The sequence below is a fragment of the Garra rufa genome, chromosome 6 (assembly GCF_049309525.1).
Source record: "Garra rufa chromosome 6, GarRuf1.0, whole genome shotgun sequence".
NCBI lineage: Eukaryota > Metazoa > Chordata > Actinopteri > Cypriniformes > Cyprinidae > Garra > Garra rufa.
This window is the reverse complement of record NC_133366.1, coordinates 24,180,974-24,203,380: the sequence shown is the minus strand read 5'-3', so window position 1 is coordinate 24,203,380 and position 22,407 is coordinate 24,180,974. Positions and strand designations below refer to the sequence as shown.

At 38.1% G+C, this 22,407-nt stretch overlaps 2 protein-coding genes across 7 annotated transcripts in view; both read right to left on the bottom strand.

Moving 5' to 3' along the window:
• lmo7b (LIM domain 7b) overlaps positions 1-22,407 on the bottom strand; it is a 119,293-nt gene that overhangs the window by 4,441 nt on the left and 92,445 nt on the right. The gene's annotated exons all lie outside the window — the stretch shown is intronic.
• The window catches only part of slc5a7a (solute carrier family 5 member 7a), a 10,679-nt gene continuing 3,090 nt past the window's right edge, over positions 14,819-22,407 (bottom strand). Inside the window, exons 6-9 of the mRNA XM_073842846.1 lie at positions 22,204-22,353; positions 21,800-21,953; positions 19,403-19,620; positions 14,819-16,871 (exon numbers count right to left, since the gene is read on the bottom strand). Of these exons, the coding sequence (XP_073698947.1) occupies positions 16,218-16,871; positions 19,403-19,620; positions 21,800-21,953; positions 22,204-22,353 (1,176 nt within the window). The 3' untranslated portion in view covers positions 14,819-16,217. The remainder of the gene's footprint in view (positions 16,872-19,402; positions 19,621-21,799; positions 21,954-22,203; positions 22,354-22,407) is intronic.

Here is a 22,407-nt window from a genome sequence, read left to right as displayed (position 1 = left end):
AAGATGATGATGACTATACACAGATGTAAATAGTTTTTTGTTAATATGCATACACAATATTCTTAAAGCTGGATAAAAAGTCAATGCTCAAACAATTCATCTGATGTATTATTTCAACCTGTCTTGACCTGTAGCATTTTTGAACCCTGACCTCCTGCTTCCTCCATCTTTTCCCATGCCCACCGTCTTCATCCTCATAGACATTCTTAATGGTCGGGCTGTTCACCTTCTCTCAGGGTTACAGCTGAACCCCTTCGCTTTTCAATCAGTGCTAATGGATCTGCTGGCCCGCGTACAGCTCGGTAAAAAGCTTCTGTACACACATACGCACGTTTATACACACCCCAAGACGCTTTCTCGGCCCCGAGAGAGTGGGCTAGCATGCCAATGAAGGGAAATAACCCTAAGGATGTTCTCATTAAGTGTTCTGTCTCAGTGCGTCATATCCACTACTACCGGAAAAAACTTCAAGGTGCGCTAGCCATTTTAGAAATAAGTATTGCTGGTGGTAAATATTATAGACGCCTGTCTTGTGTTTTGTGTTTTTGAGTCGGAAGTGCAAATCACTGGTAGAAGCTCTTGTTCGTTCTGAAGGGGTCAAAGTTTGTAGCATTCAGACAGCACAAAAGCTTCATGTTTGACTGGAATATGTTCGCATGGTCCACCCCCTCCCATCTGAGTGATATGCTACAGAGTGTTGAATAGCAGCACATGGACTCTGCTTGTTGCCTTTAGGGGCTTTCTTTGTGTTCCCAGCACTGGGATCTCACAAGAGGAGGGCAGGAGTCCTGCTACTATTGAATTAAGCAGTGTGTGTGTGTGTGTGTGTGTGTGTGTGTGTGTGCGCGTGTGTGTGTGTGTGCATGAGCAAGAGGTAGTACAAGCCTCAGAGGAATTTTCATCTTGTGAGGGAATATAAAAAATAAATGAATGCTCAGTACCAGTGTTATCTAAGAGACATAATGGTTGAATTTCAATTTTTCTGAAATGTCAACCATAATCCAGCTGGAAATCATTCATTTGTCAGCTCAAGTCTAATGTTAGACCAGTTTAGATATTTGTTTACTGGCATCTGTTTTTATGACTAAAGGCGAGTATCACTGATATCAATACTACTGATGTTTCTGTGAAATAGAGCTTTTTTACTAATATTTAACCATTGACTTTAGTCTAATATATATATATATATATATATATATATATATATATATATATATATATATATATGTATTCAACAACTATCAATTTTATTAACATGTATTAGACTTTAAAAAAATAACAACTTCTAATTTAAGTGAACTTAAAACAATCCTAACATAAACTCATTATAATAAATGTCCTATTTAGCTACCTGTCCCCTTCAGCAAGTAGGACATAATCAAAAATTGAATAACGTTATCAAACACTACATTCTAAATTAAATATAGATGAATCCTTAAAGCTAAAAGTTATTGATTTCCTCTTTTTTTCTTTGTTCTTTGATTAACAGACATCACAGCAGCTGGGTAATTAGGTTTTTTGGCTGCTATTACTTTAAGAACTCTTTACCTTTTCTGACGCACTTCAGATCTTAAAGCCACTACTAATGAGCTGAAGCTGAAGGCTGCTTCAGGATAGTTTTGAAAACCAAAGCATTTCAGAGACATGTTTTTAAATCTGACTCATATATAACAAATACTTACATAAATGCACAGTTTTAAAGCAGCTTTAATTGCCTTTTTGGTAACTTAATAGCTTAACTGACAACATAAATATGACATTCCATTCTCATAGTTTCTTTCATGCTTTAATATGAATGATCTACCTGATCTCATAACAAAAACGTACCTGTGGGAACTTTTCCGCAAGAAGCAAAATACATAACAATAAGTACGTATCACCGTAGTTTCCAAAAGAAATGAACACTATAGAGGAGGTAAAACAGTGAGCACTTGTAAGCATTTTCATACACAGTTATGAATACAGCTCCAATTGGACTTGTTGCAGAAATCTTGGGTACGAATCCTGTGAAAAAATGACTCACGATGAAAGAACTGAAAGATGAGAGATCGAAAAACAAGCTAAAATGGCATGTTTGCGATTGCGTTTTTATGTCACATTCGCTTTTGTTTATACTATCGTGTAAGTTTAGGTGTAGTGTGCAGATGATATGTTATTTTAAAAGCCACAGAGCATTAGAGTTATAGCAGCACTCAACAGGCTTTTTAGGTCAAAACTTATGTGAAATCAATACAAAATCAATGTCACATAAAACGTACAGATGTACCTTCATATGTTCTGGGGGAAAAAACTAACACTCTTTTAGCGCCACTCTGCCACTCTTGCGAAAAAGTTCCCACCAGGTACGATTCCGTCATAAAATCAGGTTGGAAATCATACTGCTGTAGCTACAGCGCATGCTCTGAGCACAGTATAATGGCCGACAAGAAGACAATTAATTTTTACTGAAATATGGCCAGACAACATCTCATCTGACAGCAGTTCACTGTTGTTCTACTGAAGCTCCTCGTCACCTGTACCTTTTCCGCACTCCTTTGACTAGCGTCTGGCGCTGAGGTGAAGATGGAGTGCACATCTGAAAAGATGTTCTGAGTCTATAAAAGTCTAAACGCAATTCTTGTCAAGAAAAAAAGAGACAGAAGCAGCAGTTGTGAGCTGGGTGGCCAACCCTAGCTCCGCCCTGCGTTAATTGCCTTAAATACTTTAAATGGTGTTAAATTAGAAAAATGACATGCACTTGTACACACACATGTATTTAAGATGGAAGGAAAACTTGCCCTTCTTAAAGGGATAGTTCACCCCAAAATTAAAATTATGTCATTAATTACTTACCCTCAAGTCGTTCCAAACTTTGTTCATCATAGACAGCAACACAACTACCTTGTTTATGGCCCAGAAAGGTAGTAAATAAAGATATTTTGGATAAAATCTGAGAGCTTTCTGACCCTGCATAGACAGCAACACAACTACTTTTTTCAAGGCCCAGAAAGTTAGTAAATAAAGATATTTTGGATGAAATCTGAGAGCTTTCTGACCCTGCATAGACAGCAACACAACTACCTTTTTCAAGTCCAAGAAAGGTAGTAAATAAAGATATTTTGGATGAAATCTGAGAGCTTTCTGACCCTGCATAGACAGCAACACAACTACTTTTTTCAAGGCCCAGAAAGTTAGTAAATAAAGATATTTTGGATGAAATCTGAGAGCTTTCTGACCCTGCATAGACAGCAACACAACTACCTTTTTCAAGTCCAAGAAAGGTAGTAAATAAAGATATTTTGGATGAAATCTGAGAGCTTTCTGACCCTGCATAGACAGCAACACAACTACCTTGTTCAAGGCCCAGAAAGGTAGTAAAGACATTGATAAAATAGTCCATGTGACATAAGTGACACATACATTGTGGTACTCTTGTGAACGCGCTTCGTAGGCTGACACAAAAAGGAAGAATTTGCTAAATAAATGTGTTATTTTTGTTTTCTTTGTGCACAAAAAGGTATTCTTGTAGCTTCCTAAAATTAAGGTTGAACCACTGATGTCAAATGGATTAATTTAACAATGTCCTTACTAGCTCTCGAATTTCATCAAAAATATCCTAATTTGGTCTTATGGGTTTGAAACGACATGAGGGTGAGTAGGGGAGAGTGGGGACAGTTTAGTCAGACTTTAGTTTCTTAGAGACTGTATTAGAAAGCTGAAATTTTAATTTTTAAGACACATATGTCAGCTACTCACCCATATCACTGCAACATGTGTACATATGATAATATACGTACAATTTACACTTGAATAGACAAAGTGAAATGTTGCAACTGTCCCCACAACAGGGGACATTCAATAACATGTAATTAAATCATTCTTAAATATCACTTTGCTTTTTCTTTATTTTATTTGTGCACAGTCAGGGTCTTTAATAAGGTAAATTGTCTGTATAAAAACAAAGAATAGTAAATGAAAAACAATATTAAGTAACAAGTAGATTTTTTTACCTATGCACTTAAAAAAAGGAGAGATGCCTAACTATTAAAGGGGTCATTATTATTATCATTATAATATTACAATTATGTAATGTTATGGCAAGGTTTTAAATCAATATTGTGGTAAGGGACAGCATATTGGGATGGAATCAACAATGTGTCGCAACTGTCCCTACAGTGATAGCCATGATAAGATTGGTATATTAGCTTGACACAATATCATTGACACACGCTAGCTGCCAGATAGAAGCTCAGTACGCACTGATTAAAATGATGTTTTTACAATGCGTCACACAAACAACTTAGACACTATGAACAAAAATCTCATCTTAAAAAATTTTTTTTTTTACCATGAAAATGATTTTTATGTAGAAAGAATGGTCCCATGTGGCTGAACTAATTTATTTCAGAATTTTCATTTCTATCCATTGGGTGAACTATCCCTTTAATTAAATTTCGTTAGATTTTTCTATTTGGGACATTATTATGGCCATATATATGATTTTCTGTGCTTCAGTGACCTATTTTGACCTGCATAAGGGGTGTGATTGGCTGACGTTTAATCAAACATGCTATTTTAGTATCATTAATAAAGAGCTTAACAAGCATACAGGATTTTGATAAATCAGGTTCATTCAGCTACTAAATGGCTCTTATAGATCTCACGTCAGATTGTGTTTCTCTGAGGCCATAGCGGAGCATTGTGGAATTGACCCTGTCTCATTCCTCTGCCATGTACTGCTGGGACTGTGCCGTGGCCGTGCTGTATGTGTCACACGCTGCAATTATTGGCTTTGCTAAAGGGGATGAGATAAAGGCCCACTCATCTAATATAGAACCACTGAGACTTACTGAGAGAAACAGAGCCGGTGGAGTGTGTGTACGTGTTTTTGTGTGTGTGTGTGTGTTCACGTGCCTTTATGTTCGTCTGTCTGACTTGCTCTCTCTTTCTATCTTTCTGAATTAGTCCCTCTCTCCCTTATCCCTCCATCCCTTCATCCCCCCTTCTTTCTTTGTTTTCCCTCCCTCTCCTCTGCCCCCTTCTCTCTCTTTGGCTGCCTCCATTTTTCAATTAGATGTCCAGCAATTACATTATAGAGGCCATCACTTAAGGAACACATAAATAGTCCTGAGTCGCCCTGCTGGCTGAGAGTAAAAGAAAGAGATGAGATAATACACTTTTTACATCAGACATGGAAGGAATCTGCTGCATCATAAAAAATTGGGCTATCATCACTTTATGCACCTAAATATGATTTAAATGTCATAACACAAATAAACTGAAAATAATTATATTATACCTTACCTAGACTATTAAAATAAATAAATAAATTGCACGCTTATATCAATAGCTATCCTTTGTAGCCCAAAATCTTTCATTTTAGCAGACCTTGATCAGAATAGATGCAATATTTAATCTAATAAAATGATATTTCATTTAATAAAAGATGACAGTGTAAACATACAGATTATGTCCCAAAGGCTCCATTGTCTGAAACTCTTCATCTGAAAATTAAAATGATTTACTCACCCTCATGTCGTTCCAAAACTGTTTGTGACTTGCTTTCTTGTGTGGAAAAGATATCTTGAAAAAATTCTTAAAATGTGACCCTGGACCACAAAACCAGTCTTAAAGGAGTAGTTCACTTTCAGAACAAAAATTTACAGATAATGTATTCACCCCCTTGTCGTCCAAGATGTTCATGTCTTTCTTTCTTCAGTCGTAAAGAAATGGTGTTTTTTGAGGAAAACATTTCAAGATTTCTCTCCATATAATGGACTTCTATGGTGCCCCCGAATTTGAACTTCCAAAATGCAGTTTAAATGCAGTTTCAAAGGGCTCTAAATGATCCCAGCAGAGGAAGAAGGGTCTTATCTAGCGAAACGATCGGTTATTTTCTAAAAATATTTACAACTTATATACTTTTTAATCTCAAACGCTCGTCTTGGTGAGCTAGACAAGACGAGCATTTGAGGTTAAAGAGTATATAAATTGTAATTTTTTGTAGAAAATAACCCATCGTTTTGCTAAATAAGACCCTTCTTTCCTCGGCTGTGATCGTTTAGAGCCATTTGAATATGGATTTTGGAAGTTCAAACTTGGGGGCACCATAGAAGTCCATTATATAAAGAGAAATCCTGAAATGTTTTCCTCAAAAAACATAATTTCTAGGGCTGTCAAATGATTAATCATGATTAATCACATCCAAAATAAAAGTTCATGTTTACATACTAAATGTGTGTTTTCTGTGTTTATTTATTATGTATATATAAATACACACACATTCATGTATTTTCAAGAATTTGTTTTAGATTTATATAGAAAATATTTATAATTCTATATATAGTCTAAATTAAATAGAAGTATAACTATTCATTCATATAAATATTTGTTTAAATCTATACATGTATGTGTGTGCATTTATATATACATAATAAATATACACAGTAAAGACACATTTAGTGTGTAAACATAAACTTATATTTCGGGTGTGATTAATCGTGATTAATCATTTGACAGCCCTAATAATTTCCTTACGACTGAAGAAAGAAAGACATGAATATCTTGGATGACAAGGGGGTGAGTACATTATCTGTACATTATTGTTCTGAAAGTGAACTACTTCTTTAAGTAGCATGGGTATACTTGTAGCAACAGCCCAAAATACATTGTATGGGTCAAAATGATTGATTTTTCTTTTATGCCAAAAAATCATTAGGATATTAATTAAGGTCATATTCCATGAAGATATTTTGTACATTTCCTAACATTAATATATCAAAACTTAATTTTTGATTAGTAAAATGCATTGCTAAGAACTTCATTTTGGCACTTTTCTCAATATTTAGATTTTTTTGCACCCAAAGATTCCTGATTTTCAAATAGTTCTATCTCAGTTCTATCCTAACAAAACCATACATCAATGGAAAGCTTATTTATTCAGCTTTCAGATGATGTATAAATCTCAGTTTAAAAAATTGACCCTTATGGTTTTGTGGTCCAGGGTCACAAATAAATAAATACATTATTTTATTTTATTTGTCCATACAATGTAAATCAGTGATGTCCAATGTTGTTTAAAGGTCCTATATTGTGTATTTTTTAATTTTCAACATATCAATGTTTTTCCTCATTGGAAATTTGTTCAAAAAGATGTTTTCAGCATTGTGCCAGTAACACTTTGAACACACACTATGAGAATGTGGCTGACAGTGGAAATTAAGAGTTTTGGGACGTTGCCTCAGGGTTTATGGTTTGTGAAAGAGTGGCTGCGTCTTTTTTTGTTGGTGTTTTATGTAACACAAGTCATGTATGACAGTCCCTTGTGATTGTCAGCTGGAAGGATTGTGGAGAAAAGCTTAGAAACTGCGTCACCAGAATGACAGTGGAAGAGGTTCTGACAGGTTTTTATCAGTTTGGTCGGCAGAGATTTGAGAGGCAGCGAGACTTGGAGGAAGAGAGGGGAAGTGTAAGTCAATAAAGTGATCCCTAAGGAGTCATACATTTTAATGCCTGTATTTCTCCTCTGGGTCCTTTAAATTCATAGCCGTTCTTTCAGATATTGATCTTTTGAAACAATCACATATACTAGCTTTTTAGGGACATCAACCTGTTTGAATTGATCTGAATGCACCAGCTAAGTGACCAAGACTATTGGAAAGCTAATGATAGAGATTGACTTTCCAAGAGCAAACCCACTTGCCAACACTAGCCTTTTTTTTTTTTTTTGAAATGATGCAGTATATGGCCAGTAGGACACAGAGCAGATGCTTCAATTGCTGACAGCCACGTCTGATACTGATGTGCCCTCAGGGTCGCTTGTTCTAGTCGCCCCATGTCAAAAAAAGGATTCCTTGTCACCACAGATGACTTTGCTGTCGGAAACGAGAAAGAGCGGGTGGGAGAAAGAAGGATGTTTGGTCTGCAACAATAGGACGCATCCATGTAAAACGTGTTATGATGACATTCCAGATCTTGAGGGAGTAAATATTGTGAGAAGATTACTCTACAAACAGTCATTCGGTTGCTTTACTGCCAATTACAAATGACTTTCAAAGCTATTAAAAATGTAATATTTATGGTTAATTTTTCAGTGTTATATTTTTATATAATCTAAATTGGCTACATCAGTAGCATTTTTAGTAATGGATGAAAGTACACAATCATGTTTCATTGATAAAACATCACATTTCATCAGTGAAACAGGTGTTCCTAACATGTTTTATTTATAATATATTTCAACACACTCATTAACTCAAATTCTGACTTAAAGTTACTTTTATTCAACCAGCAAGGTTTTTTTTTTTTTTGTTCATCTTTTATTTACATTTGAACAAAAAATGGCATGTCCAAAATTTTTCATACCCTTCTCAATAATCAATCAATAGATTGGCTATTACAGCAATCAAACACTTCCTATAATTGCTGACCAGCTTTTTGCATATCTCCACTGGTATTTTTGCCCATTCATCTTTAGCAATGAGCTCCAAGGGTCACCCTGATCTTTAGCTCCCTCCACAGATTCTCAATTGGAATTAAGTCAAGACTCTGGCTGGGCCACTGCAAAGCATTAATGTTTTTGTCTGTTAACCATTTCTTCACCACTTTTTCTGTGTGTTTTGGGTCGTTGTTGTGCTGAAATGTCCACTGGTGCCCAAGGCCAAGTTTCTCTGCAGACTGCCTGATGTTGTTGTTGAGAATTTTGATGTATTTCTCATTTTCCATGGTGCCGTTTACTGTGATTAGGTTCCCTGGTCCACCGGCTGAAAAACACCCCAAAACATTAGGTTCCCACCACCATGTTTGACAGTGTGGATGTTGTTCTTAGGGTTGAAGGCTTCTCCTTTTTTACACCAAATGAAGGCTACATCATTGTGGCCAAACAATTCAATTTTTGTTTCATCTGACCATAAAACAGAAGACCAGAAGTCTTCTTCTTTGTCCAGATGAGCATTTGCAAAGGCCAAGTGGGCTTTTGTGTGCCTTATCTGGAGAAGTGGTGTCCTCCTTGGTCTGCGTCCGTGGAACCCAGCATTGTGCAGTGTCCGTTAGACTTTCTGCCTTGAGATGTTGCCACCAGCAGAGCCCAGATTCAGCAGCATGGCCTTGGTGGTGATCCTTGGATTCTTTTTTACCTCTCTCACTATCCTCCTGGCCAGCACAGGTGTTACTTTTGGCTTCCGACCACGTCCTCTGAGATTTTTCACAGTGCGAAATGTCTTGTATTTTTTAATAATACTTTGCACTGTAGCCACTGGAACTTCAAAACCTTTAGATATGGTCTTATAGCCCTTTCCTGACTTGTGAACAGCCATAATGTGCAGCCGCAGGTCCTCAGTGAGATCCTTTGTCTTAGCCATGACTGTCCACAAACCAACAGCAGAGAGCTTCTGTTTTTCACCTGTTGAGTTGATTAAAACAGCTGTTACCAATGAATCAGGGTAATTAGGATGCTTTAGAATAGCTTGGACTATTTGGAATGGTATAGAACTTTGGATTTTCCCATAGACTGTGACAGTTTGCCAAGGGTATGAATAATTTTGGACATGCCACTTTTTGTTCAAATGTAAATGAAAGCTGATAAATATTTTTTCCACAATGATGCCTCTTGTACGTCGTCTATTATTTTTTGGAAGAAGCCTGTGTCATTTCCGGTCAAAAAAAAAAAAAGGTTAAATAAAAGTAACTTTAAGTCAGAATTTGAGATATATATATATATATACACACACACACACACACACACACACACACACACACACACACACACACACACACACACACACACACACACACACACACACACACCAAAAATTATTCAGACACCTGTACCAAATAAACTGAACTGTGACATATTATACCCCAAAAAATCTTCATATAGTAGACCAGTAAAACTGATAAAAATTTGGGACCGAAAATTTGATTTGAAACTTTGACCTGACCATATTTTGTTACATACCTTTCTATCAAAGTTATCTGACATTATCAAGATGAATTTGATACTGTCAGGAATATGTCCGTGTTTTGTCCTGTTCTGTCCTGTTTTTCATTTGGTTTAGTCCTTGTTCTCCCCCTTTTGGTTTAGTCTTGCCCATATTTGTATTTTCCCCTCGTCATCTCGTTATCTTGTTTGTGACCACGCCCATGTTTCTGTGTATAAAGTCTGTGTCTGCTCACTCCCCAGTGTCCGTCGATGTATTGTTACATGCGTTCATTGCTTGTTCCCGGTTTTTGTTTGTTTGTTTGTATTGAGTTTCAGTGTTTTGTTTAAATAAACTGTTTATATTCATTTAATCTGGTTCTCCTGCTTCATCTCCACTCCTCCACTCAGCCAGATTGTGACAGATCGACGGACCAAAACAGAAAATGAACTGGGCTGAGGACCTCCTTTGGAACTTGAATCAAGGTGAGCGTTCGCTGGAGGAATATGTGGAGGAGTTTTTGTGCGTTTACCATCTGGTGGGATGGAGTGACAAGATGGTTAACGCATGTTTCCAGATGGGACTCAAAGATGATAGTTTGTTTAATTTGATTATTCCTAGTGATTGCTACCGTCCCGTAGCAGATTTCGTAAATTTTGTTCTTGATTTATGTGATTCCCCATTCCAAGTCATGGTGGAGGATGGTAATCCTCCTCCCATCTGGAAACATGCAGTCACCCCATCTCACCAACAGCCAGAGCCCTCTGCATATCACTCCAGCGACCTCATTCCCTCCTTGCCTCCCACGTGTCCCCAAGTTCTCCTAAGCCCCACGATGGTCCTCAGCCCAGTACCTCAGGCTTCCTCTCCACGCTCAAGCCCGTCAGCTGCCACGCCAGCGTCAGCTCACAAAATGGCCGCCACGTCAGTTCACAAGATGGCTGCTGCGTTAGCTCACAAGATGGCTGTTGTTCCTGAGTCCCTGGCCAAGATGGCCGCCAAGCCTGAGTTCCCGGTCAAGATGGCCGCCGTTCCTGAGTTCCCGGCCAAGATGGCCGCCGAGCCTGAGTCCCTGGCCAAGATGGCCGCCGTTGCTGAGTTCCCGGCCAAGATGGCCGCCGAGCCTGAGTTCCCGGTCAAGATGGCCGCCGTTCCTGAGTTCCCGGTCAAGATGGCCGCCGTTCCTGAGTTCCCGGCCAAGATGGCCGCCAAGCCTGAGTTCCCGGCCAAGATGGCCGCCGTTCCTGAGTTCCCGGCCAAGATGGCCGCCGTTCCTGAATCCTCGGCCAAGATGGCCACCAAGCCTGAATCCGTGGCCAAGATGGCCACCGTTCCTGAGTTCCCGGCCAAGATGGCCGCCAAGCCTGAGTTCCCGGTCAAGATGACCGCCGTTCCTGAGTTCCTGGCCAAGATGGCCGCCAAGCCTGAGTCCCCGGCCAAGATGGCCACCAAGCCTGAGTCTGCACCCAAGATGGCGACCGCCAAGTCAAAGTCTCCGCTGGTTCCGCCCAGCCTTCCAGAGTCTCCGCTGGAGACGCCCAGCCCTCCAGAGTCTCCGCTGGGGTCGTCCAGTCCTCCAGAGCCCGCTCCTCAAGAGCGCCGTCCAGAGCCCGCTCCTCAAGAGCGCCGTCCAGAGCCCGCTCCTCAAGAGACTGCGCACCCTCCAGAGCCGGAGCTCTCTCCTGCGCGCCCTCCAGAGCCGGAGCTCTCTCCTGCGCGCCCTCCAGAGCCGGAGCTCTATCCTACGTGCCCTTCCGTGCTCTCCTGGGTGGACTATACCCTAGGTTCCCCCAAGAAAATTTTTTTTTGGGGGGGGGGGGGGGGGGCTACTCCCCTGATCAGCCATGGCCACCTGGACTGTATACTCGGCCATGGCCACCTGGACTGTATACTCGGCCATGGCCACCTGGACTGTATACTCGGCCATGGCCACCTGGACTGTTTACTCGGCCATGGCTTCCTGAGCCCCTAGATCCGCCATGGCCATCTGGACTGTTTACTCGGCCATGGCCCCCTGAGCTCCCAGACCCACCATGGCCTCCCGGACTGATTATCCGGCCATGGTCCCCTGAACCCCCAGATCCGCCATGGCCACCTGGACTGTTAACCCGGCCATGGCCTCCTGAACTGTTTACTCGGCCATGGCTTCCTGAGCCCCCAGATCCGCCATGGCCTCCTGGACTGTTTACTCGGCCATGGCTTCCTGAGCCCCCAGATCCGCCATGGCCACCTGGACTGTTTACCCGGCCATGGCCACCTGAGCTCCCTGATCCGCCCTGGAGACCACCTCTGTATCCTGTGTCCCTACCTAGCGGTCTCCAGGGCGCCCACCCTCCCTCCCCTTTGGATGTTATTAGGCGCGAGACGCGCCTTCGGGGGAGGGGGGGTAATGTCAGGAATATGTCTGTGTTTTGTCCTGTTCTGTCATGTTTTTCCCCCCATGTTTCTAGTTCATTTGGTTTAGTCCTTGTTCTCCCCCTTTTGGTTTAGTCCTTTTGGTTTAGTCTTGCCCATATTTGTATTTCCCCCTCGTCATCTCGTTATCTTGTTTGTGACCACGCCCATGTTTCTGTGTATAAAGTCTGTGTCTGCTCACTCCCCAGTGTCCGTCGATGTATTGTTACATGCGTTCATTGCTTGCTCCCGGTTTTTGTTTGTTTGTATTGAGTTTCAGTGTTTTGTTTAAATAAACTGTTTATATTCATTTAATCTGGTTCTCCTGCTTCATCTCCACTCCTCCACTCAGCCAGATTGTGACAGATACAGATAAATTCTGATACAATTTAACTCTTGAGTTCTTCTCATAATTCATTACCTATTTTAATATACTTCAAAATATAATTTATTTCTGTGCCGCAACACTGAATTTTCATCAGCCATTACTCCTGATCACACTGTCGGGGCTTATTTCTGCGATAATTACCGGCTGCCTGTACATTATCCCTTACGTAATGTATAACAATGACACTTAAAAAGCTGCCAATTTTATTTCATTCAGATAACACTTTATTTTAAGCTGTCCTTTATACACATTGCCGCCTTGGAAATATACGGTTCTATGTGCATTCTGAACAGTTTTGAAATATTGAGCTTCAAAGTTTTTGGGTTCCATAGACTTCTGTAGATAGAACCCTTTTTGTTTTCTAAAAAAGGCTCAAAATGTACACAGCTTACAGAAGAAACATCACGTAATGTAAATAAGTTGTCACAGAATAACAATACTGTATGTGAATAAGTGAATTTTGACAAAAACGTCAGATAGAACCTTACAATTCCAAGGCGACGACATGTTACATGTACTTACTATTATATTAACACTTAATTAAGCATAATTACATGCAAGTAACCCTAAACCTAACCCTAACCATATAGTAACTACATGTAATTAATTAATATTACTCAGTACTAAAATATATAATTACACTGTAACAAGGACACCTTAAAATGAAGTGTAAAAGTGTCCTTTTACAAAATACAGTACATTTTCTTTTAGCACTCAAAATTGTCTAGGAAAGTCAATCTTTTACCTCGTCTGTAGTCTCTTATCTTTCTCATTACATTATACCTACTCTCTTCTGGTAAAGCCCAAAACTATATTTCCCAGCATGCCCAATTATTCCCTCAGGTTTAATGAGAGACAATCTAATTACACCTGCCTCCTTCAATAGGGAGATGATTTCTTGACAGATACATGAAGACTCTGCCATTAAGAGAAGTACAGCTGAGGCTGCAGAGGAGGTGTGTCCAAAAATCATCTTCTACAGCACACTGGGGACCATGTAGTCACTTAACGAAGAATAGAAATAAAAGGAAATTCCCACTGGCAGTTTTTTTTTATGTTTTGAGGTTGCTTTCTCATTAATTTAAGTAGTACTAATAATAGACTGCACGATCTGTATCCGTCGCTGATTTACACTAAAGGAAATTGTTCAAATAAATAATGACGGGCGTGATGAACACTGCCTGCTAGCTTCCGTCACAGTCTGTGCTCCTAAGCGTTGTTGTGGGAGATTTGATCGATTGAACCATGAGAGAGGACAAATGTCCCTCACTTAGGCTGATTCAATTAGATGCACCATATTTCAGCTGCGATTCTTGAACCTCAAGCATTTCATTACTGATTTGTGAGCAGAGACGTGACCACCAAGAAAACCAAAGTCCACCCACATATGAAAAAAGCTCAAACGAATATCTCAGACTAAACCATGAAAGGTGTTCTGTATCCTGTATCCTGCAAACTGTATCCTTTGCCGAAATAGTCGTTGAGGTTTTTCCAGACACCTTAGATGGCCGCAGACGCCTCCTCAGTTGGAAGGATAAAAATGGCTTGACTTTTGGCAAAGCTAAGAGTACCGCCCCATTGCGGTGATTATTAATCACCTCAAGTGCTCTTCGCTGTTCTTTTGTGAATGGGATCTCTGGCATATCCAGTCTCAACGATATAATGGGATTAAATTTTGGACAGCAAGGACAAAATGGAGGACAAGCTCGGGACATGGTTGGGTGGGGCAGCGACAACGTCATCGCCCGCCCCCAAGACATTGACGCAGTCTATGAAAAGACGCATAAGAGGCCCGGCCCAACCCCCATCTTTACTTCCCTCCGCCTTATACCTCTGCCCCGCCCCACTAAGACCAGCAGAGCACTAAATGTAAATACGTACTGGCTATTTTTAGAGAGCCGTCTCTTAACAGTGACATTGGAAGTTGAAGAGAGTTAGCGTCATAAATTGTCACGTTTTTCAGACACACGCTTTTTCGTAACTAGCCACTGGCCCTACAGGAGTCTGCAAAACGTTTTGGGTTGCGAAATGGCGTGAGACTTAGAAAATGGGTTTTCTATCAAAAATGATCAACAGACACACAAAATAGAGAACGGCTTATTAGTAACTGGAAAAATACACAACTATGAAAGTCTTACCAATAAAATTTATTATCTTTAATTAATCCTATGTTTAATCTGTAGGCCACAATTAATAAATAAATATAGATTTGTGTAGCTGGCTCCAACCCATTTAAATATATGTACAGAATGGTAAAGTGACACTTTACATTTTAGTGGAGTACTGGACAGTTATATTCATTGGAATATAATCACACATCACACAAATTTCTGTATCGCTAAAGCCAACAAAATAACACAGCAGCTGGCTCATCCTGGAACCAGGTACAATGACTTCTTTTGACATACGTATGACTTTGCAAATCACGAAAAATAACACAGCACAGACCCCGGAGGTTATTACATCTGGTAAATCATTTGCAGCTACATTCATTTTCAAGTACAACAAAGTGACGAACCGGGTTTGCATAATGTCCAATCACCCCCATCTAATCAATGTAGCTAGTTAAGGCGATTACAAGATTATATATATAAGTATATTTTCCCATGTTCTTTGTTTTCCTTCTTAATATTGCACTATGAACATGGAAAAGACATTTGCCACATGTGCACTTATGTCACAGTTGTTAAAAGTAGTTTGTAGATGGGAAGCACATCACTTATGTTATTACATATTTATGAACAGCTTATAACCGTTTAGCTACATTTGATTTTTATGAGAGGACGATAGGATAATCTGCACTAATATCTATCATGGGAGTTTGACGTAAGTAATGGCATGACACATGAACTTACACCTAGTATTTATTAATATATAGCTATATTTGGATATATTATAATCACTGTATTACGTTTTCTTTTTTCTCTTTTTAAATCTGGACTGATCTGTGTTCAGATTCAGGAATGTAAAGGCATAATTCACCAAGAAATGGACATTCTGTCATCATTCATAACTTAATTTCATCTGTGGAATGCAAAAAGATTCATTGTTCATACAATGAAAGTCAATGAAATTCAACAGAACAACGAAGCCCATTGACTTTGACTGTCCACAGAAGAAATAAAGTCAGGTTTGGAATTATTAGAGGTTGAGCAAATGATGACAGAACATTTTTGAGTGAACTAACCGATTATATCTCAAGGATTATCACAGTATCTCAACATTTTCTTTAGAAGGGAAAGGAGAGTCACTCAGGGTTTATACATACCAACAGGAGTCGAAGAGCTTCTCAGAGTACAGTTTTTCTTAATATTACCCAAACCATCAGAATTACTGCTGATTTCTTCTTTCTTTTTCATTTTCAACTGAGTTTCATTTGCTGTCCCACTCCCATCTGTAGAAGTGATGGAAATTCCAGAAAAGGAGTGTGGAGTGAATTAATTGTAATTAAAATCAGATACTTTTTTACTTATTGGGTGAAGCTTTGTCCTTCACATTATGGAGCCACTAGAGTGTCTTCACAGGATTGACCATAAGGTCTACTTGTTCTCAAGAATCGGTGACTCCGGGCTGGAGTCATCCTCTTCAGTCAGGGTTTCTTTCCTAGTGAAGGTAGCGGCTAAAGTAACACTAAGTCTTGGCTTGACCGGTGCCATTTCATTCAGCCCAATAATGTTCTTGTTCACCAGCGTGGTCTTGTCCATTATTTCAGCACTGTGCTTGGACACCACAGCATCCATGAAATCATATTTAGCCGACAAAGTGCCGCTCTCAAACAGGTACTTAAACAGATATGAGAAAGCCACATTGCTGAGAAACGAGGCCAGCATGGAAGCTGTCTTAAAGGGAAACCTCTGCAACACCAGGTATTCCACCTCCCCAGTCACATGATGGACCTTCTCCTCAATAGTCCATCCGGGGTAGTAGATGAAAGGAGGCAGTTTGAGATATGGTTCCCCTCCACCAATTCGCAGGATCAATCCAAAGACGTATCCAGCCACTGAGCCGTAGGTGTTCGTGCCACGGACGAAGAGAACACTGATGAGTTGGGGGAAGATGATGACGTAGACCAGGTCAGAGCTCAGGTACCATAAACCATAGACGGTTCCAGTTAGGAGAGCCATGGCTGTCGCAAGAGCCCCGAACACAAAAATAGTGATCCGCATGACCCACACTATCTCACGGTCAGAAGCCTTGAAGTCAGTACAAAGATGAGACAAGAGTTAGAGAGGTAATGAAATGAGACAAGAGATGAGAAAACTAAGAATTTCTGTTGTGGGTTTTTACTAACAGATAAGACATTCTGTGAAATGTTGTGTTTCGCAGAGGAATGAAAGTCTCATGACGAAAACATACCTGTGGGAACTTTTTCGCAAGACGCGGAATACGTACCAGTAAGTACATATCACTGCAATTTCCAACAAAAACAGTAAAACAGCAAGCACTTGTAATCGTTTTCGTACACAGTTATGGTTACAGCTTCATATATTATGCTTTCCAAACATAACAAGCTTAGAATGTGAAATACTTGGGTACAAATCCCGTGAAAAACATGACTCACGATGAAAGAGCTGAAAGATCAGATATCGAAAAACAAGCTAAAATGGCATGCTTCTGATTGTGTTTTTACGCCACATTCACTTTTGTTCATACTATTGGGTAGGTTTAGGTGTAGTACAGATGCTACGTTATTTAAAAATGCCACAGAGTATTAGAGTAATAGCCCACTCAACGGACAATTCAAGTCAGAACTGTGGTGACATAGAAAACCAATGTCACATAAAATGTACCACATGTACGTTCATCTGTTCCGGTGAAAATACAAACACTATGTTAGCGCCACTCAGTGGACATTGTACATCGAAAATGTCACAAAACATACATGGTGCTACATCTTCCCACAGGTATGTTTTCGTCATGAGATCAGGTTGGTGTAAGTGAATGATAACTGTTTATTGGGTGAACAATCCCTTAAATAACTTTATCCAAGCATAAGTATGCATTCCTATAATTTTTAGTAAAATTTATCCAAGGTTTTCTTGCTTAGTATTTTTGTCATGTTTTCCAGTACAAATATATAAACATTCTTAAATCAACACTGCTGGGTGACATTAATTGAGAGTAATTTCAGTAGTAATCAGTGCATTTAGGCAAAAAAGTTCCCTATGCAGATTTCGTTAAAGTTGGTCATTTAACTCCTGACTAACAGAAAGCTGCATGGTTTGAAAATGACTTATATATGAGCTGTGCTTCGTATATATGTGACCCTGGACCACAAAACCAGTCACAAGGGTAATTTTTTGTAAATTGAGATTTATACCTACCTCTATACCTCCCTGAATAAATATACTTTCCATTGATGGTTTGTTAGGATAAGACAATATCTGTCTGACATACCACTTTTTGAAAATCTGGAATCTGCTAATGCAAAAAAAAAATCACAATATTGAGAAAATCGCCTTTAAATTGGTCCAAATTAACTTCTTAGCAATGCACATTACTTATCAAAAATTACATTTTAATATATTTACAGTAGGAAATTTACAAAATATCTTCATGGAACATGATCTTTACTTAAAATCCTAATGATGTTTGGGATAAAAGAAAAAGCGATCATTTTGACCCATACAATGTATTGTTGGCTATTGCTACAAATATACCCATGATACTTATGACTGGTTTTGTGGTCCAGGGTCACATATCGGTATGTTATGTCCGGAAGGTTAATTTGGAAATATAATTTGTTACAGATTACAATTTTTTTATTTAAAATATAATAAGTACTGTAACTATTTCAATTACTTTGTTAAAGTAATGTAACTGATTACATTTGATTAGGTTTTAAGTACTTTTCTAAATTCACATTTCCAATTTCTTCAAACCTTTTTTAAAAACTGTTAATCATTTTCAAACTTTTAAAGCAGGCAGGGTTAACCTTACAGTACTCAACACAGATTACAGTCAGACTTTCAAAATCTTTCAACTTGAATTAAGATTATAACAATTTAATTTTAAAGCACTGCCATTACAAAATCAGACTTTAGCACGTCTTTTTGCTTTAAGGTCATTCTGAGGTTAAATATTAAATATTTTAAATCATAACAAAACAAAGTTTAATAGCTATGATACTACTTTTGAAATCAAATCTGTGCATAGCTGTGACAGGAAACTGGCATCTAACAATGCCTTGAAAAACAAACAAACAGTTATTTTAAAAATAAAGCATATACACAAACCCAAACAGGAATTAAAACAGTTATCAAATAAACACTGATGTATATTTTAGAGCAGTCAATCTAATTTTGGAAAGAAATCAATCAAATCTTTAAGTGTGTGATCAAATCTGCAAGTTTTTTTTTTTTTAACTGTAAAAGATTACAGCTACATTTATTTTGCGATTAAATTACGTAATTCTATTTTATGTAACTAGTTACATGTAAAAATAAAAATACAATTCTTATTTTTAAAAACAATAATCAAAATTAAGTGACTTTATTAAACCAAGAGCAAATGCCTGCCAATGAAAAAAATCAACTTAAGTTTATTTTACCCCATTTTTCACTTGGATTTTAAGTACAAACTTGCTTATTTTTGATAAATTTAGTTCTTCTCAAGTAAATGTATTTCAATTTAATAATGTTTAAATATTTGTACTGGAAAACAAGATAAAAAAAATATTAAGGGATTTTTTTTCTGCAGTGAATTCAATTGGACTGTCTCTCACCGATTGCCGGAAAGCGAGCTGGTAGATGTTCCTAGCGAACATGGAGCTGGCCGACAAGATGGATGAGTCAGCGGATGACATCACTGCAGCAGAAACTGCCCCCAGACCAAAAAAGGAGATATAGGCAGGACACAGGTGCTGTAGCACGATTGGTAGAATCATGTCAGATTGGTCCTTCTGCATTGGAGGAATTGGCCCATAACTTGTCTGGTTCCAATCTGTGGAGTAGAACATACTTACTATAGACTGCGTAATACCCACCGGCATAAGATACTTTTTTCTTCCATCATACATGAGTTTAATACATATTAAACGAAATTCAAAAATTCTATTTCAAATTCTTTTTACTTGCAATCCAAACACAACAAGCCTTGCTTGATTAGACTGTTATTCCCAATAAGTAAAGTAATAAGTGACTGGCTGTGTCTTTGATGCTGAAAGTCTGTTGATTAAATCTGGTTGCTGTGTGCCTCCCTCAGATGTAATATTTACAGGGTTCACATCGTTAAACGGATAATCTGTTAATAATGTATGAGGGAGACCAGCTGTTGTTATTTACTCGTTTCTTTAGTGATCTGAAGGGAACATGGTTTCCACCCGGGGCTGATACAGCCTGGAGAACACCTCCCACAACACACCAGAGCAAATCAAACTGTTCCCCCAATAGTCAGAAAGAAGTGATTACATAATTCGAATTATTGTCAGTGTAAACTAAAGTACATGCTCAGTACATGCTCACAAATGAGGGGAAATGGCTTTAGGCTTTAGGACAAGGAAACACGGTATATAGGAAATAATATGAAAAATGCTTTAATGCACATTTTTAATTTGGCTGACTGTGAATAATTATTCAGGGTGAGGGAATGTGGCATGTTATGGAGGGGAAAAGACAACATAATTAGTCAGATTTCTGAACTAAATGGTCCGATGTTGAAGCCATATTAATAAGCTTAATTTCTGAAACAGTGAGCTTAGTGATCAGTAAGTAAATACAGCCTGTAAATCAGACTAATTAGACTGCTTGGACCTTCTTTGCAACTACTTTTTCTTTATTGCAAAGCATATTTGCTATAAATTGACTGTTGTTGTGACATCTATCCAAGGGCAACGACTTCTCAAATGCCAAAAAAGAAAGAAAGAAAAGCAGCGCACGACTTGATTTTGCAAATCAGGATTTGACTGGATCGCTGTCATTTGCTAATTGCTGTGATTTCATGTAAAGTATAATTTATAGTTATAGTTAACTAAACTGAAACCATCAAAAAGCATTTTTTACTGAAAATATTTCCATTTCAATTATTTCAATCTTAACTGAAACATAATGTCAAAAGTTTTTAATTTTGAATGGTTTTTCAAAGAAGTTCTGCTCATAAAGCCTACATTTATTTGATCCAAAATACAACAAATGCTGTAATATTGTGAAATAGTTTTACTGTTTAAAATAACTACTTTCTGTTTGAACATATTTTAAAATGTAATTTACTCCTGTGATCAAAGCTACATTTTCAGCATCACTACTTCAGTTTTCTATTATTATCAATATTTAAAACAGTTAAATACATTTTTTCAGGATTTTTTGATTAATTTAAAGATCCAAAGATCAGCATAAGTCAGTATATATTTTTATTTTGTATTTTAGAAATTATAGAAATCAATGCTTTTTTTTTTTTTAGCAAGGATGCTTTAAATTGATCAAAAGTGATGATGAAGACATTTATAATGTTAAAAAAAAGATTTATTTCAGATAAATGCTGCTCTTCTAAAGTTTCTATTTATCAAAGAACCTGAAAAAATCTACTCAGCTGTTTTCAACATAATAATATTAATAAATGTTTTTTGAGCAGCAAATCAGAATATTAGAATGATTTCTAAAGGATCATGTGACTGGAGTAATGATGATAAATATTCAGCTTTGAAATCACAGGCATGAATTACATTTTAAAATATATTCAAATAGAAAGCAGTTATTTTAAATATTAAAATATTTCACAATATTACTGTTTTTGCTGTATTTCGGATTAAATAAATGCAGGCTTGGTGAGCAGAAGAGACTTCTTTAAAAATCATTAAAAATCTTACTTTTCAAAAACGTTTGACTTGTAGTGTATAAAAAAAGCTTATTTCATTTAAACACTTCTCATTTTAATTTAGTTCAAGATAACTAAAAGTAATACTGAAGTCAACATTTATAAAAACGATATAGACATTAAAAAAGTAATATTAAATTAAATAATAATAGTATATCAATGATACTAAAATAATACAGAAAGTATTCAGAAAGGAGGATTTAGCCATTATTTACTGATATTACTATACATGTGTAACAGAACACTGTAAACTAAAGTGTTACCCAGATTTGCTACATTTTGTTTCCGATGGAGGTTTGTCTTACTGTACCTGTGGAAGCCCCTATAGCTCCGATGAGGACGGAGGGAATAGCCATGATGATACAACCAAAGGCAGCCAGAAAGGAAAGGACTTGAGCATAGGTAGCTGAAGAGGCAGAAAGAACCCTTTGAAAATACACCTGCCAGGGAATCCCCCCCAACATCTAGAAACAGAAACGTCATTGTAAATCAGACACCAGACAGCATGATACAGATGCATAACATCAATAGTACATGGCAACCGACAGGAGGACAGTGACATGACTGGACCATCATTCTCTCTCTCAATCTCTCATTTAGTTTTCCTCCCTACGAATGATTACATTGTTCACTAAAGTGAGAAATTAGGTTTGGCCCATCACAATCAACAATAGTGTCTCCATCCAATCATGCTACACTGAGTTGTCCACTCACCAGAAGGCAGAAGTTGTCAGCCCACATCCACTTGTCAGCGCTTTCTATCTTCCCAAGCCATGCAGTCTGATTAGCATGGAGCTGCTTCACTGCAGTCACTCCGATGTCAGACACAGCTGGGTTTGAGAGTGCAAAAGGAACGCTCACCCACTATGAAAAGAACATATTCCACTCTATTATCATGTAATAAACCATCTATAACAT